The following is a 16,846-nucleotide window of genomic DNA, read 5'->3' on the forward strand; positions in this document are numbered from 1 at the left end:
GGCTGAAAGCGGCGTGGGAGGTGTATATTGGCGTCTCTGCTCTGCTCTTCTTCCCTGGACTCCTCGTGGTTGGCAGGGAAACTGAAATCTGAAGAAACTCCAGGCGGAGGTGGCGGCGGCGGCAAAGTCTCCCTTCAGAGGGGAAGCGCAGTCCTCGAAAGGACAGAGACTGAGGGCGGGGCCGGCAGTCTTGTTCGGCAACCTCCTCAGTCTTGGCACCCTCAGGCCTGGCTTGGGGGCCGGCCGCCTCGCACCCTGACGGCCGCAGGTTCCCATTCCTTCCCCCACACCCATGGGCGTCATGGCGGCAATTGTGGGAAATGTAGTCCCGGGTGAGCTCGGCGAGCGGGCGTAAACGCGCTCGCCGACTACCATCCCCAGCAGGCTCCGCGCCTCTGGCGTCTCCTCACACAGAGGCTGCGCGGGGGGCGGGGTTGTGCCCCGGGAGGTGCGACCCAACGGCTCCCGCCGCCGTTCGAACTTTGCGCGGCCAGGGTTCGCTGGTTCTCCGCGTCGGGTGTCTGAGGCTTCGGTGGCCCGAGGCCTGGGAGACGGTCCGACGCTTCCAAGTGCGGCGTTCGTGGTTTTCGTTTGAGTGTCTTCACAGCTGCGACTTGGATGGTGAGCGACTGCGCCTTGCGAGTGGAAACCGACCTACCTCGGGGAGTTTTGTTCTTTTCCCTCCGGACGCCGTGTTTGCGCTTCGCCTGGTCCTCACGGTTGCTTGGTATGTTGCTCTGCAGGGTTGTATTTTATCTGATGAAAAATTGAAAATGAGGATGTCTAGTTTTCCTCCACTTCATTGAGCGTTCTTGAGACAGGAGACTACTGTATAAAGATAGGCCTCTTTTCAAAATGAGGGATCTTTTTCGGCTACAGCCCATCCTATCGCATACGGGGTATAAAAGAACATTTGTCCTTCGTGTGATGGGTATGCGTGTGCGAAACTACAAACGCATTGTTAATTAGGGCTCAGAGATAACACTGTTAGGGTCTGTAAGTAGGATGATGTGCCTTTACGGGCAATGAAGATAGGCTTTTACAACTACTGTAAATTGAAGTGAGGAGTAAGCATTATTTGACAGTAAATGGCCCACTAGAAAAATGGAAATATTTAAATATCAAATATTTAAATATCAAATGTATTCATTGCTACTTCAGAAAAGTTAGAGAATTTTTACATTAAAACACTCAGATGTTGAACATAAAACCTGATTTAGGATGAAACGTTGAAACCGCCCTTCAATAATGGGTTGCAAGGTGAGAACTGTGGTAAAGGCCTAGCTAAAAATAATGATAATAATTAGTAACTGTCCCCCTTTAATTGCCACTCCAGGAGCCACACAGCTGGTGGTCATAAAGATTCTTAACTTCTCCCCATAATGGTAAAGATAACATCACCTTTTTGAAACATAAAGGTAGTTTCTAAGATCTCTTCCAGGCCCTGCATTCTCGGGGATTGATTGACCCATCCAGTCCTGTGGACCATTTCGAGAAACGGACTCAAGTGGAATTGGAATCCCCAGGGACTGAAATAATACAAGATGATTCGTACACCCCTATAATTTTGCCCTAATTAAAAAACCAGATTGCCTAATCCCTGGCCTAGCAAACTATCCTTAGAAGCCCTGTCTCCTAAATTCGGGGGGTGGGCGGGAGTTGCGGATTTGAGAAATTTCTCCTGTTTCCCAGCCTAGCATGAGGCCAAATGCTCACTCTCTGCCTTAAACTCTGTTGACTCAGCATATTGGCTTCTTGGGCAGCAGGCAAATGAACCTGGTCGAGTGGCAACAGCATAATACTGAATGGCATTTTAGAATTTGCCCAATTTTCTCTCCCGTTTTCTCCTTCACTATTGTACAGGGAGCTAGAGACGTGGAATACATAGAGCAGGATGGGGACCTGATCCATTGACTTTTGTCTGGGAGAGTCTTCTCACTTTAAGCAGAAGCAAATTTGTGGAAACAAAAGGGGAAAGAGAATAGAAACAATTTGTGTATTAAGAGTACATAGTATCTTATTTAATTTTCTGCCACAGTTTCTTCTGATAAGATCAGAGTATTCTTTTCAATCTTCCTCCCTACATCTGAGAATTTTTGAGTGGGAAATAAATGTAGCATACTGTTCTAGCCAGATGAGGGGAAGAATGGACAGTTTAGTATTCATTCAAAATATTGAGCTTCTTTAAGTACATTATAGTCCTAAACATAATGCACAGGACTCCTAACCTTCTGGAGCTTGGAATGTCAAAATTCTAAGGACGATGAAAGATGCTACAATGAAAAATGTAAATGGGATCTGAAAGGCAAATGTAGTTTTAAGATTATGCAGAAAGATATATAGGGATAGTAGAGATTATAAAGCTTTAGTTTTTAATTGTATTAATTAGAAAGTGGTGCTTTATCATGATTTTTTTTATGTGCAAAGGAATTTGGAAGCGAGTTTCATGACCCTAGAGATAATCATCCATTGAAGAATCAAAAACTTTTCTTCATATATTTCTATGATTGACCTGACAAATGTTATTTTGATCCCTGTGGTTGTGACTAATAAATGTGAGTGTTTTTAAAATTTTATAATCATTTTAAATGGGAGGAGGAGATAACTTTTATCTGGTAGTAAATTTCCTTCTAAGAAAATATGAATGACTGTTATGATACCATTTTATCAGATATGCAGAGCTTGTAATGTGATTGTGAAAGTTGAAACACTTCTTACTGAAATTGATGTATAACAGTAAGTTAGAAAAGTACAGTGTGACATAATTAAAAGGTTTTTAGATCCTGATGACCTGAATTCAAATCTTGATGTCACTATTTACAGTTTGTATAATTTTAAGCAAGTTATTTGATTCTTAGTTTCCTTAACATGGAATAAAAATACTTAGTTTACACAATGGTTAGGAAGATCAAATATGCTTGGAAAAGAGGAACTATAATAACTAGACCATGGCTAATATGCAGAATTTATCCACTGAAATTGTATTAACTTTCCATTATAGCTTTACATGTCAGAGAATTATGTTGTTGTTAGTTTTTTTGTTTTGCTTTAAACCACCATGAAAGATTTCACAGCATTTGAAATAGGAGAATAATGAGTTAAATTCTATTAATGTGAGAGTATTTTGACTGACACAACAGAATCTTTCAGGCAAGGTATAAAAAATTAATTTCTTTTTTTAAGAAATGGAATCTAGTTCTTCAGACTACTATAATAAAGACAATGAAGAAGAAAGTTTGCTTGCAAATGTTGCTTCCTTAAGACATGAACTGAAGTTAACAGAATGGAGTTTGCAAAGTTTAGGGGAAGAGTTATCCATGTAAGTAAGTTTAATCACATACAGAATTCAGAGTATGACTTAATTTATGAATATAAAATGTATAGATTTCATTATTATATATTGTGGTTTTAATATGCCTCTGGAATAAGAAATAATTTCCTATACTTTTTGTTTTAGAGACAGGTTCTAACTCTACACAGGCTGGAGTGCAGTGGTGTGATCATAGCTCATTGTAGCCTCAAACTCCTGGGCAAAAGCAATTCTCTTGACTCAGCCCCCTGAGGAGCTGAGACTATAAGCTGGTGCCACCAGGCCCGGCCTCTGTACTTTTAATATAACTCTCAGGTTAGAGAAAAATAGGAATATTAGAGTAGCACTTATATTTGTAAAAACACCTTTAATGTGTTAGAATTCAGAGTATAAAATATATATTTTGGGATTTGTTAGTCTTTTATTATTATGACTATTTTTTGAATCCTAAGTAATCCTAGCGTAGAGGCTCTGGAAATTCATAGGTTGCTAGTTTAAAACTAGTTATGGTTTATTTAAAATTTATTATAAACATTGCCTTATGTTCATAACTATGAATCTAATTGTCAGCAGCATTTCTGGTTCTTTTCTGTTTTTAATTTAATGTGTAGCAATTTGTAATGAATACTAAACTATCTAAGAACTAAAATATGTTTTTCTTTTTTCTCTAGTGTTAGTCCAAGTGAAAAATCCGATTATGTCTCTAATCCCTCAAAGTCTGAAGGGCCCATTTTGGAAGATCTTATTCAGCCTAGCCACCCTGGACTTTTGAATTATTCACCTTATAAAAAAGTTTGTAAAATGTCTGGTAGCAGTACTGACTTTCAGAAAAAGCCAAGAGATAAGGTTATTATTTTTAGACCTACTTACTTAAAAGTAGTTTTAGTTTTAGATCTGTCTACTTAAAATATTTTTTCTTTCAGTTTTTAAGTGCTTTATTCATGTTTCTATAGTCTTTGGTTTTTAAGAATAAATATAATTGTACTTTTTATGTCCTAACAAGAAAGTAGTTATCTTGGTGTATTACTCTATTTTTAAATATCTATATTGATTACCTTTTTGCAGTTAAATGTCTTCTTTTCTGAGGTAAATTGCAATCCCCTTGATTTTAGCACTGTATACGGTACATAATAGATCACCAATTATTTATTAAGTAGTTAAAGTATACCCATTGTTTGGCCTGGATCCAGTACTATTTGATAGCATAGCACTATTCTTTTTTCATTATCCCTAAGTTTTGTTGATGATGTTAGAGATCTTTTCCTGGTCTGGAACTCTTTCCCTCTTATTCTATTATATTATCTGTCTACCTGTGTTTACCCCTCTTCCTTACTCAACCTTTTTACCTCCCTTTCCACTCTCCTTTCTGTTCTTTATTCCCCCACTCTCTATACGTATATACACAGATATGATAGTATATACACAGCGTAAACTTTTTGGATACAAATTTGATCTTTCCTTTTCAGAAAGCCAACTAATAAGAGATTTTCTTTATGTTAGGAAGCTGCTTTTCTTTTTGTATAAATTTAAGGAGTACAAGTGCAATTTTATAACATGGACATATTGCATAGTGGTGAAGCCGGGGATTTCAGCATATCTATCACCCAAATAGTGTACATTGATTGTATTCATTAATTTCTCATCATCCACTCCTCTGCCCTTCCAAGTGTCTATTAATCTACACTGTATGTCCATGTGTACACATTATTTAACTCCCATTTATAAGTGAGAACATGAGGAATTTCTGTGTATGAGTTGTTTAACTTAAGGCAACAGCTTCCAGTTCCATCCATGTTGCTGCAAAAGAGATTATTTCATGTTTTTAATGGATGAATAGTATTCCATTGTGTATATATACATACCACATTTTCTTTATCCAATCATCTGTTGCTGGATATTAGGTCGTTTCCATATCTTTGCTATTGTGAATAGTGCTGTGATGAACACAGGGTGCAGGTATCTTTGATATGATGATTTCTTTTCCTTTGGGTAGATATCCAGTAGTGGGATTGCTGGATAGGAAGCCGCTTAATGAAGTTATCTGAGCCTACATTTTAGAAATACATTCAAATTCCATGCCTGCAAAGAGTATGTAATGCAGAGAAATTTGATCTCTATCCTAATTCACATTGCTGATCATTTTTATTGTATACATACCCTAGTGCAAATCATTGTGTTTTACCATGAGCAAAATCAAGAGGCATATTACAAATAGGGAAAAAAAGTATTGGTAATGCATATCAAAGACAAAGGGCTAATCTCTCTAATATGTAAAGAACTCCTGCAAAGTGAGAAGAAAAAAATCAATAACCCCTGGGCAAAAGACATGAATGGAAAAGAAAAATGCTCTTCAAACTAATGAAAAGGTGTCCAATCTCACTTATATTAAGAGAAATTTAAAGTGAAACTATACTTAAATACCAGCTGTTACCTGTCAAATTGTTAAGCATCCAGATATTTGACAATATATTTCATTGGCGATATTCCGGGGCACATAAATTGCCTAGTGGGAATGGAAAATGATGTAACACCATGAAGAGGCATTTGGCAATATTTACCAAAATTACAAAAGTGTTTACCTTGACTTGGAACTTCCATTTCTGGAGAACTATCCCACAGGTACACCTGACTTGTCACATTAAAAGATTAGAAATAGATCAAGTGTCCAGTAGTTTTGGATAAACTAGTGGTTCATGCAATGAAAACTCTGCAGTTGAGAAAAAAAAGGATGAGTTTCTCAATGTATTGATTATGGAGAAACTATATATTTTTCAAGTAAAATGCAAAGTGCAGAACTGTATATATAATATACTAGCTTTTACAGATGTGAGGGAAACGAGTAATTTGTATTGCTTGTGTATGCATGTGGAATCACTAGAAGATTAAACAAGAAACTTACAAAAATGGTTACCTACCTACTAAGGATGGGAAGGAGACTTCTGTGTATACTTTCATATTGTTTTGACTTTTGAATTACATAAATATATCCCTCAGAAAACTAAAATTAATTAAATGTTTTGAAAAGTGTAACCTTCATGAAAGTTAAAATTTATTATAAAACATAAAAAGTATAATAAAAATATGTAAATTAAAGAATTTTTATCTACTATCCATTTGTTGAACTCAGATGTTCTTTCCATTTATTGTCTCTTGTAGACAATATAGCTATGAATATTTTTGTGTAATATCTTTAGTTGCAAAGTACAAAAATTTCTATCAGATTTATACTCAGGAATGATATTGTTGGGTCTTAGCAAATTCAGCTTTATTGGATAATGCCAAGTTTTCCAAAGCATACTACTGTTTTCCAAGTTATACTTATGTACAGTCCCACCAGCAGTGGAGGAGAGAGTACTGATTGTCTCACATGTTCTTGTCAGCACTCACTAAATATTTTAACTCTTTTTCTGAGCTGCTTAGTCATCTTATTCATAATTGTTCATCATTTCCCATTACTTACATGTATCCTTAATTGAAATAATTCAAAATAGATTGTTCTTTTTCATTTTTCAGGTGTCATTTTCATTTACCTCTGTGGAACAGGAGATTAAAAGCCTTCGAGAGAAACTTAATAAACTTAGGCAACAGAATGCTTGTTTGGTCACACAGAATCATTCTTTAATGACTAAAATAGAATCTATCCACTTTGAATTGACACAGTCAAAAGCCAAAGTATGTATCTTGAATCATGAGTATGCCAACAGAAAATAGTTATAATAATTTTAAGATTTATAATTGGAAAAATATTCCTTATATTGCCTTAGTGTGTTATGTATAGTAATTTTTATTATGATATACTATAGTATCAACATGTTTTGAAATTTTATATGAATTTTATATCTGAAAATGATTTAGGGGAACTTTATAGTTTTTGCATTTAGTTAAGTCAGCTTCTTAAAGTGAAGATTACCAATGCATGTGGTTTTATTTCTTACATAAAGGAAGCATAGCTTATTTATCTTCCTTTTTGTTTTGTTTTTTTTTTTTTTTTTTTGAGACAGAGTCTCGCTTTGTTGCCCAGGCTAGAGTGAGTGCCGTGGCGTCAGCCTAGCTCACAGCAACCTCAAACTCCTGGGCTCGAGCGATCCTCCTGCCTCAGCCTCCCGGGTAGCTGGGACTACAGGCATGCGCCACCATACCCGGCTAATTTTTTATATATATATCAGTTGGCCAATTAATTTCTTTCTATTTATAGTAGAGACGGGGTCTCGCTCTTGCTCAGGCTGGTTTTGAACTCCTGACCTTGAGCAATCCGCCCGCCTCGGCCTCCCAAGAGCTAGGATTACAGGCGTGAGCCACAGCGCCCGGCCTATCTTCCTTTTTAAAATAATACATTCTCATCTTTGAAAACTTAAAAAGAGGAAGAAAGACTACCCAGAATTTCCTCCATCTAGAAACCACTTTACTGGTTTATTATATATTTGAATCCAGACTATTTTAAATAGTTTTGTTTTTTCTTTTTACTTCATATATAGTCTAAGCATTTTCTGAGGCATTTACATAGCTTTTTCATTGATCATTTTTTATGGTAGCCTTATGTTTCAGTATGTGATTATAATGTAACTTAGTTAATAATTCCCCTATTTTGGTAGTGTCCTATTTTTTGCTGTATGATTAGTATCATACAAAAAATTATAAGAGAGGAAACTAAAATAGCCAACAATAGGCATGGTAAATTATGATATGCTCATAAAATGGATAGCAACAAAGCCTTTTTTTAAAAAATGAGATAAATATATCAGTACTAAGTTGCAAAGTTGTTTGACTTATATGAATCATTATGAGGTTAAAATGATATGTGTAAAAGCAGAATAGTCTATATAATCAGCATTCAAAAATTATTTAATATATTTAGTGGTATAAAAACATAGAGCAGTACACACCTATAATCTGTTTTGTTTTTTACAAAGTGTGCACAAGAATATTTTTGTGCTTGTGTGTAGATATACATATGATGTATATAAGGAAAGGAAAACTGCTCCATACTATTGATAATTTCAAGAGGGATTGGAAGGTTGGAGTGGGGCTTTAACTATTTTCTTTTACAGACATTATATGTATATTACATATATAGTTTTAAGTAGAAGAGTTATGAATAAGCTTTATTTTTCTTTTATATCTTTCAAAGAAAACAAACTGCTATTAGGGATTATTTCAGCCCAAGGAGAAGAGATGTAACAATGAACATAAAACAACTTTGGTGTTTGGGATTATTTCTAGGATACCCTTCCAGAGGCAGAATGACCAAATTACAGGGAAAGAGTGTTTCTCAGGCATTTATTGCACTCAACATTAAGTATTCTTCATTTTTTGGTCACTTTGAGGGAAAAATATTATTTTTCTTGATTTCTTATGAGGTTTACCTTTTCAGTGTATTTGTTTGCTATTTAGATTTTTTTGTTGATTTGTTTAACTTTTCTGTTTATTAATCATATTTTAAATTTTTCTTCAATTATAATTTCTCTTTTTAAAGTCATAAATACTCAATTATTTAAAGGAAATAATACTAGTCTTGTGGACCTTTTTTTTTTTTTTTTTTTTTAAGAATATACAAGGCCTAAAGTATCCAGCCATGTAATATGAAAATTACATATTAACAGTGGCTGGATACTTTCCCCAAAGCCCTTTTAAACACAGCAGAGGGCCAGGTGTGGTGGTTCACACCTGTAATCCCAGCACTTTGGGAGATGGAGGCATGAGGATAGCTTGAGGTCAGACCAGCCTGGGCAACAAAGTGAGATTCTATCTCTAGAAATAATAAAATAAAATTAGGCAGGCATAGTGGTGCATGCCTGTGCATGCCCAGCTACTCAGGAGGCTGAGATAGGAAGATCCCTTGAGCTCAGGAGTTATAGACTACAGTGAGCTATGCTTGTGCCACTGCACTCCAATCTGGTGAGAAAATGATACTCTGACTCTAAAAATAACAACAACAAAAAAACTCACCAGTGGTTATTTATTCTGGGCAGTAAGACAGACATTGGAATTTTACTCCCCAGCTCAGCATTTTCTAAATTGTTTAAATATTATAACAATGAGAAGCTACCTTTTTTAGGGCAGGTCTGACCTTTTGATGTTGCATATATGCCAACCTTGAGAATCTTTTGCTGAAAAGCCCCATCGGCTCAATCAATATATTCATAATTTACCTTTTAGCAATATTTTTTGTTTTTGTTTTTCTGACACGGTCTCGCTCTGTCACCCAAGCTGGAGGTTAGTGGCATAGTCATAGCTCGCTGCAGCTTCAAACTTCTGGGCTCAAGGGATTCTCCTGCTTCAGCCTCCCTAGTAGATAGAACTATAAGCCTATGCCACCACACCTGACTAATTTTTCTATTTTTGATAAAGATGGGGTACCGGTACATCACTTAGGTTTGTCCAGAACTCCTGGCCTCAAGCAATCCTCCAACCTCAGCCTTCCAAAGTGCTAGGATTATAGATACGAACCACTGGCAATGTTTGTATTTACACTTCTGACATCCTGCTCTTTCTGAGCCTTTTGTATCCCAGGCCTACTGTCCAGCTGCCATCCTGGAACTTCTCTCTTATGTTCTTCTACATTGAATCTACCGTTTCCTGAATCCCATGTTCTTTCTTAATTTATTCTTTCTATAATTGGAGCATATCTTCTAGTTGCTTCCTTTCCTGTCTGAAAATGTCTTAATTTTTCTCCCACTCATAATTGAATTCCAGGTTGAAAATTATTTTATATTAGGATTTTTAGGATATTACTTTCTTCCATCCTCTAGTGCTGCTTTGAAAAGTCTGATGCCATTGTCAATCATTTTCCTTAGCTTGTAATTTTTTTCCCCTTTGTTTTTCACTTTATGGTAGTTTTTAGGGTCTTCCCTCTTGCCCAGATGTTTAAAATTGCATAACAATGTGTCCTTTTATAGCACTTTATTACTCATATTGGGTACCCAAGGGACCTTTCAGGCTGGAAACTTGTGTCTTTTGGTCCTAGAAATTTTTCTTACATAATCTTTTTGATAACTTTTTTCCTTGTTTTCTTCTATATTTCCTATTAGGTGAATATTGGACCATCTGAATTGGTCCTCTAAATCTTCTAGTTTTTTTTCTGGTATTTTTCATCTTGTCTTTTTGTGATTCCTTTTAGGAGATTTCCTCACATTACTTTTTACGCTTTTATTGAATCTCTTATTTTAGCTGTCATACTATTTTCATTTTCTGAAGCTTTTTCTTATTCTCTGATTGTTTTATATTTTGTAACATACTGATTCAGTATCCTCTCTTAGCACTCTGAAATTTTAATAATTTTTGTTATGTTTGCTTTGCTTGCTACCTTCTTTTTTCTTTTGTTTGGATCTCTGACTTTCATGTTAGAAGGTTTTTTTAGATATTAGTGTTTTGGCTATTTATATTTAAGAGAAAAGCATTTAAATGCTGTTTCGAAGTTCTCTATGTATTGGTGAAGTTTTGTCCAGTGGGCTTCCTTTGTGAGTGATGGTTTGAGGGTGGATGGTTCTTTTGTAGGGAAATACTCAACTACCCACAACAAGTATTAGTTTATGATAGTCTTTTTCTTTGGAGCTGTTAAGTTTCGCTGGCAAAGAAACCCCTAATTTCCCACCTGTGGGATAGCCCTAAATGAGATGGATTAGTAAGCTGGAATCTGATGGTTTTATATTAATCCCCTTGTTTATAGGTTTACCTTATCCCTGCTCACCATTTTACCTAGTGTCCCAGAGTCCCAAGCCTCTCTTTTTCAGTTTCTTCAGATAATAAACCTTCTAACTCTTTTCTGGTAGGCCACTGCCTTGCTGTTAGTATTCTGGGAGTGGGAAAACCAGTGACTATTATCTGGAGAGACTTTGAACTATATCCCTGGTTTTCCATCTAGGACCTAACCCCTCTCCTCTACTGTACTTCATGCATTCACATCCTAAACTTTTTTTTTTTTTTTAAGATAATTAGTTCTCTTATTGATATTCTTTTCCACACCGTTTAGATTATAAGATTCCTACCCTACCGTAATTGTTGCACTCTGTTAAAGGTTGTAGGATTACTGTGCTTTTTTGTATTATTTAGAGATTTTTCTCTAGTAAGCATGTATTCTAAAATTAAGTTTTTAAATAATAAAATTTATAGAGTATTTTCTTACATAATTTTTAATAGTTTGATATTTTATTTCTAATTTTCTGTCTTCCTAGATAATATCAGTAGAGATTCTATTTTTTCCCTCAAATAGCTAATCAGTTATACTGGGATATTAAGTTGAGGGTAATAGCAGGAGGTTAGATGCTGAGACTGGCTTATGATGATGACATGCCCATGTAAATGTTGATCAAAGGAATAGAAAGGATGAGCTTTACATTTGACTAATGATTGAAGAGTCCTATTGAAACCTCTCTGACAAGAAAAAAACTAAAGACCAAGATTAAGTTATTTTCTGAAAGAAAGTACTGTAAAAGTTGTTTTATGTTTTAGGTTTCTATCCTTGAGTCTGCTCAACAGCAGGCAGCCAGTATCCCAATCTTAGAAGAGCAGATTATAAGTTTAGAAGCAGAAGTTGCAGCCCAAGATAAAGTTTTGAGGTAAATATACTTTTATAGCTTTAAATATTTTATTTTCTACTTCTACTTTGTGTTGTATCTTGTTAAATCTTGTCCCCCATCACTACCCTAGTAATATAGTAACCAATTGTCTTAAACTTATTGACTCTGCTTTCAGTCACTCATAATTCCTCTTGACTGCAGGTTGCATGCAGTATATAGGGGCTAAAAAAGACTAGATCCAAGCTCAGATGTTTATTTTTGTGCTTTTGTTAAATATGAATTAGTTCATTTCTTGCTCTGCATAGCAATATATATCCAGTACTTCAGTGGGAGTTCAAGAAATAAACTATAAGAAAAAAGGCAGTTTATAATTTATTATCCTCTTCTGCTTTGAATAAAGTGGGAAATATATGTATATTACATAGCATATTACTCTATTTGAGTGTCCTAAAAGTGTAGTTATGGGACCAGTAGTATTAGCATCTTTTGGGAACTTGTTAGAAATGCAAATTCTTAAGTCACATCTCAGGCTTACTGAATCACAAACGGGGAGGTGAGACCCAGAAATCTGTGTTTTAACAAGTCCAGATGATTCTGATATACACTAAAGTTATCTTTTATGTCCATCAGAATTTTGTAATATTCTTTGTTATATGTATTTTTTAAAATTTATTCCTGGATATTTTATATGTTTGGTTATTATGAATTTATTCCCATCCTATTCATTGCTAGTATATAGAAAGGCTACTGACTTTTCTTTAATTATTTTGTAATTGAACTATTTCTTATATTCTTTTATCCTAATAACTTTTCATTTTGATTCTCTGGGGTTTTCCAGGTAGCTAATGACATTATCAACAAATAGGTAAAATTTGTCTTTCCTTTCCAGCATTTATACTTTTCATTGCTTTTTCATTTTTGCTTTTTGCAGTGGGTTAGATGTGTCAGAAAAATTGTTGGATGTGGGGGTGATAACAGTCATCCTTCTCTAGTTTCTGAACTATATAGTAATGCTTGTAGTATCTGGCCATGAAATATCATGTGAGCTATCACTTCAGATGTATTTCATTTGATGGAAGTATTCTTTTTTTTTTTTTTTTATTTCGGCATATTATAGGGGTACAGATTTTAAGGTTTCAATAAATGCCCATTTCCCCCCTCCCCCCAAAAGTCTGAGTCTCCAGCATGACCATCCCCCAGATGGTGCACATCTCACTCATTATATATGTATATACCCGCCCCCCTCCCCCCTGCCCAATACCCTATTACTGCAGTACCTATGTGTCCACTTAGGTGCTGTTCAGTTAATACCAATTTGCTGGTGAGTATATGTGGTTCTTGTTTTTCCATTCTTGGGAAACTTCACTTAATAGTATGGGTTCCAGCTCTAACCAGGAAAATATAAGATGTGCTATATCACCATTGTTTCTTAGAGCTGAATAGTACTCCATAGTATACATATACCACATTTTATTAATCCATTCTTGGATTGATGGGCACTTGGGCTGTTTCCACAGCCTTGCAATTATGAATTGTGCTGCTATAAACATTCGAGTGCAGGTGTCTTTTTTGTAGAGTGTCATTGGATCTTTTGGGTAGATGCCCAGCAATGGGATTGCTGGATCAAATGGTAGAGTCACTTGTATCGCTTTAAGCTATCTCCATATTGCTTTCCACAGAGGTTGAACTAATTTGCAGTCCCACCAGCAGTGTAGGAGTATAGAATTTTTTTATTTCCATCTTGATTTCTTCATTTATGAAGTAATCATTTAGTAGGAGGTTGTTTAATTTCCACGTTTTTGTGTAGAAATGTGAGTTTCTGTTAGGGTTGATTTCTACTTTTATTCCACTGTGATCTGAGAAGGTACATGGTATGATTTCTATTATTTTTTAATTTCTTGAGATTTACTTTGTGTCCTAGGATATGGTCAATCTTAGAGAATGTCCCGTGAGCTGATGAGAAGAACGTATATTCAGTGGATTTTGGGTAGAATGTCCTGTAGATGTCAGTCAGACCCAGTTGTTCCAAGGTTTTGTTTAAGTCCATTATTTCTTTATTAATTTTCTGTTTGGAGGATCTGTCTTGTGCCGTCAGTGGGGTGTTGAAATCTCCGGTGATTATGGAGTTGCTATTAATCCATTTGCTTAGATCCAGTAAGGTTTGCTTTATGAAACTGGGTGCACCTAAGTTGGGTGCATATATATTTAAAATTGTTATCTCTTCTTGTTGAAGTGTGCCCTTCACCATTATATCATGACCCTCTTTGTCTTTCACTACTTTTGTCGGTTTAAAAACTAAATCGTCTGAAATTAGAACTGCCATGCCAGCCTTCTTTTGGCTTCCACTTGCCTGGAATACTGATCTCCACCCTTTTACTTTTAGTCTATATGCATCCTTGCAGGTTAGATGTGTTTCCTGAAGACAGCATATACTTGGCCTGTATTTTCTTATCCATTCAGCCAGCCTATGTCTCTTGAGTGGAGAGTTTAAGCCATTCACATTTACTGAGAGAACTGATAGGTAAGGTAGATTACTGTTCATTCTGTTGGGTTGGATGTTGTTGCTTTGATTTCTGTCTTGAGCCATTGTATTATCTGGCCTTTAATCTTTGGGTTTTTTTTTTTTTTTTTTTTTTTGAGACAGAGTTTTGCTTTGTTGCCTAGGCTAGAGTGAGTGCCGTGGCATCAGCCTAGCTCACAGCAACCTCAAACTCCTGGGCTCAAGCGATCCTTCTGTCTCAGCCTCCCAAGTAGCTGGGAATACAGGCATGCGCCACCATGCCCGGCTAATTTTTTTCTATATATATTAGTTGGCCAATTAGTTTCTTTCTATTTATAGTAGAGACGGGGTCTCGCTCTTGCTCAGGCTGGTTTCGAACTCCCGACCTTGAGCAATCCACCCGCCTCGGCCTCCCAGAGAGCTAGGATTACAGGCGTGAGCCACCGCGCCCGGCCAATCTTTGGGTTTTGGTTGTTTTTATATTCGTGAGTTTTTGTTATGGTGTTCCGTGCGTAGCACTGTTTTGAGTACTTCTTGTAGTGCTGGTCTTGTCTTGGTGAATTCTCTGAGACTTTGCTTGTCTGAGAACGTCTTTATTTCTCCTTCATATATGAAGCTTATTTTTGCAGGGAATAAGATTCTAGGGTGGGCATTGTTTTGTTTCAGAAGAGTGAGAATGGGGCCCCAGTCTCTCCTTGCTTGTAAAGTCTCATTAGAGAAGTCTGGTGTTATTCGAATTGGCTTTCCCTTGTATGTTACTTGCTTCTTTCATCTTACAACTCTTAGAAGGGCCTCTTTAATTGATATTTTGGTCAGTCTGATGACTGCATGTTGTGACGTCTTCCTGTTTGCATTGAATCTCCCAGGGGTCCTCTGGGCTTCTTGAACTTGTATATCGAGATTTTGAGCAAGGCCTGGGAAATTTTCCTCTATTATATCTTCAAATAGCTTGTCCAACCCTTGGGTGTTGTCCTCTTCCCCTTCTGGTAAGCCTATGACCCTCACATTAGGTTTCTTCACATAATCCCACAGCTCTTGTAGGCTTTGCTCTTTTCTCTTGTTTCTCTGCTCTATCTCTGTGATGGTTTTATTTAGTTGGAGGGTGTTATCTTCAATCTCTGAGATTTTTTCTTCTGTTTGATCTACCCTGTTCTTGAGACTTTCCACTGTATTTTGTAGTTCCCTGAATTGATTCTTCATTTCCAGGAGTTCGGTTAAACTTTTCTTCATTGTGTCTATTTCTTTAGTGAACTTTTGTTCTAGGTCCTGGAGGCTTTTTGTGGTTTCTTTGTGTTGGTTATTGAGTTGTTGTTGCAGCTCGGTGAGTGTTCTTATGATCCACATATGAAATTCCTCTTCTGTCATTTTGGTTGCCTGATTTGGGTTGGTGTCCGTTTCTAGGGGGCTGGTGCTCCTCTTTGGGGGTGTGTTTTCCATTTGGTTCTTCATATTTCCTGAGTTCCTTCACTGATTTCTTCCCATGTTGATCAGTTGTTTCTTTCCTTTAGGTTTTTGTTTGGGTATTCACACGCCTTGTTTAGTTTCTGAGCCGTTAGGTGGTGTCTGTGGGTGAGATTTGACCACTCCCTGTATAATGAGTCAGTGGGTGCCATGAAAAGGCTGTGCAGGATGCCGTCCCTGTCAGTAGGTGGCGCTTGCTTGGAGGAACAGGCTATGCTATTGTTTTTGTGTCCTGTTATCAGCTCTTGTTCTAGGCGGAGCTGGGTTGGGTAAGCCTGCCCTCAGGCACCACCAATGCCATTAGCAGGGGTCAAAGTTCTGTTCTCTGCTTCCAGGAAAAGCTGTCAGGGCGGGGCTGGAATGGTCCCACTCAGCCAGAAAGTCTGCTTGTGGGGGTGGGGCTGTCTGAGACCCGCAGTCTGGAGCAGACCTGGCTTCTTTCCACCCTCCCCAACTCCGCAGCTACTCCTGGGCCTCTGCCTGCAGGCTAGACCACACGTCACCAGGCCTCCCCGAATTGTGATGCCGGCGGGGAGGTTCCCTGTGCAGAAACGCTGCCTGGGCTGGGCGCACGGCCTCCCTTTGGTGGGAGGGTTGCCCTCTAGGACGCTGATCTGCCCCTGGAGGCACACACACCTCAGCAGGCTGTTCACAAATATCCCTTCTGTGCCCCGGGCAATGCTAGACCTCGGTGCATGGGATCTGGTCTGCAGGTCCGACCTCTGGGTCCCAGAGTTCAAACTGTATCCCCACCAGGGAGAGGAGTTCCGGTCCCAATTCACCCACAGGGAGCCCAAGCTGTGTCTGTGTCCCTCAGCCTCTGAGTCAGCACCGATCTCCTGGGAACACCGTGCCAGGAGCGCCCGGGAGGGCTGGCGGGTAGGGAGCTTACAGTCTGAATTCCCCTTGGTCAGCTGTAGGGTCCCAAAAGGGAAGGTCCCGGTCCCTGGAGGTGCCTCCGGCTGGTGGTTGTATTGTCTCTCTGGGCAGCCGCAGGTAGGGTCGGCGGAGGGGAGAAGGAGGCAATATGATGCCTGCCGCGCTGCTCGGGTCTGTGCA

At 37.7% G+C, this 16,846-nt stretch overlaps 1 protein-coding gene and 1 pseudogene across 8 annotated transcripts in view; both read left to right on the top strand.

The window, feature by feature from the left end:
• The first annotated feature begins 6 nt into the window (after positions 1 to 6).
• Positions 7 to 2,416, top strand: LOC142875631 (uncharacterized; annotated as a pseudogene).
• Positions 602 to 16,846, top strand: part of CCDC18 (coiled-coil domain containing 18) — a 171,610-nt gene continuing 155,365 nt past the window's right edge. For 7 of the 8 annotated variants that reach the window (XM_075999855.1, XM_020283117.2, XM_075999857.1 and 4 more), the window contains exons 1-6: positions 602 to 727; positions 2,428 to 2,555; positions 3,184 to 3,319; positions 3,982 to 4,156; positions 6,824 to 6,982; positions 11,759 to 11,865. In XM_075999855.1, coding sequence (XP_075855970.1) covers positions 3,186 to 3,319; positions 3,982 to 4,156; positions 6,824 to 6,982; positions 11,759 to 11,865 — 575 coding nt within the window. In that variant the 5' untranslated portion in view covers positions 602 to 727; positions 2,428 to 2,555; positions 3,184 to 3,185. Of the gene's footprint in view, positions 728 to 2,427; positions 2,556 to 3,183; positions 3,320 to 3,981; positions 4,157 to 6,823; positions 6,983 to 11,758; positions 11,866 to 16,846 lie in introns of those variants that run through there. The other variant, XM_075999859.1, reaches the window with a different exon arrangement.

This window comes from Microcebus murinus, chromosome 2 (assembly GCF_040939455.1).
Source record: "Microcebus murinus isolate Inina chromosome 2, M.murinus_Inina_mat1.0, whole genome shotgun sequence".
Classification (NCBI taxonomy): Eukaryota; Metazoa; Chordata; class Mammalia; order Primates; family Cheirogaleidae; genus Microcebus; species Microcebus murinus.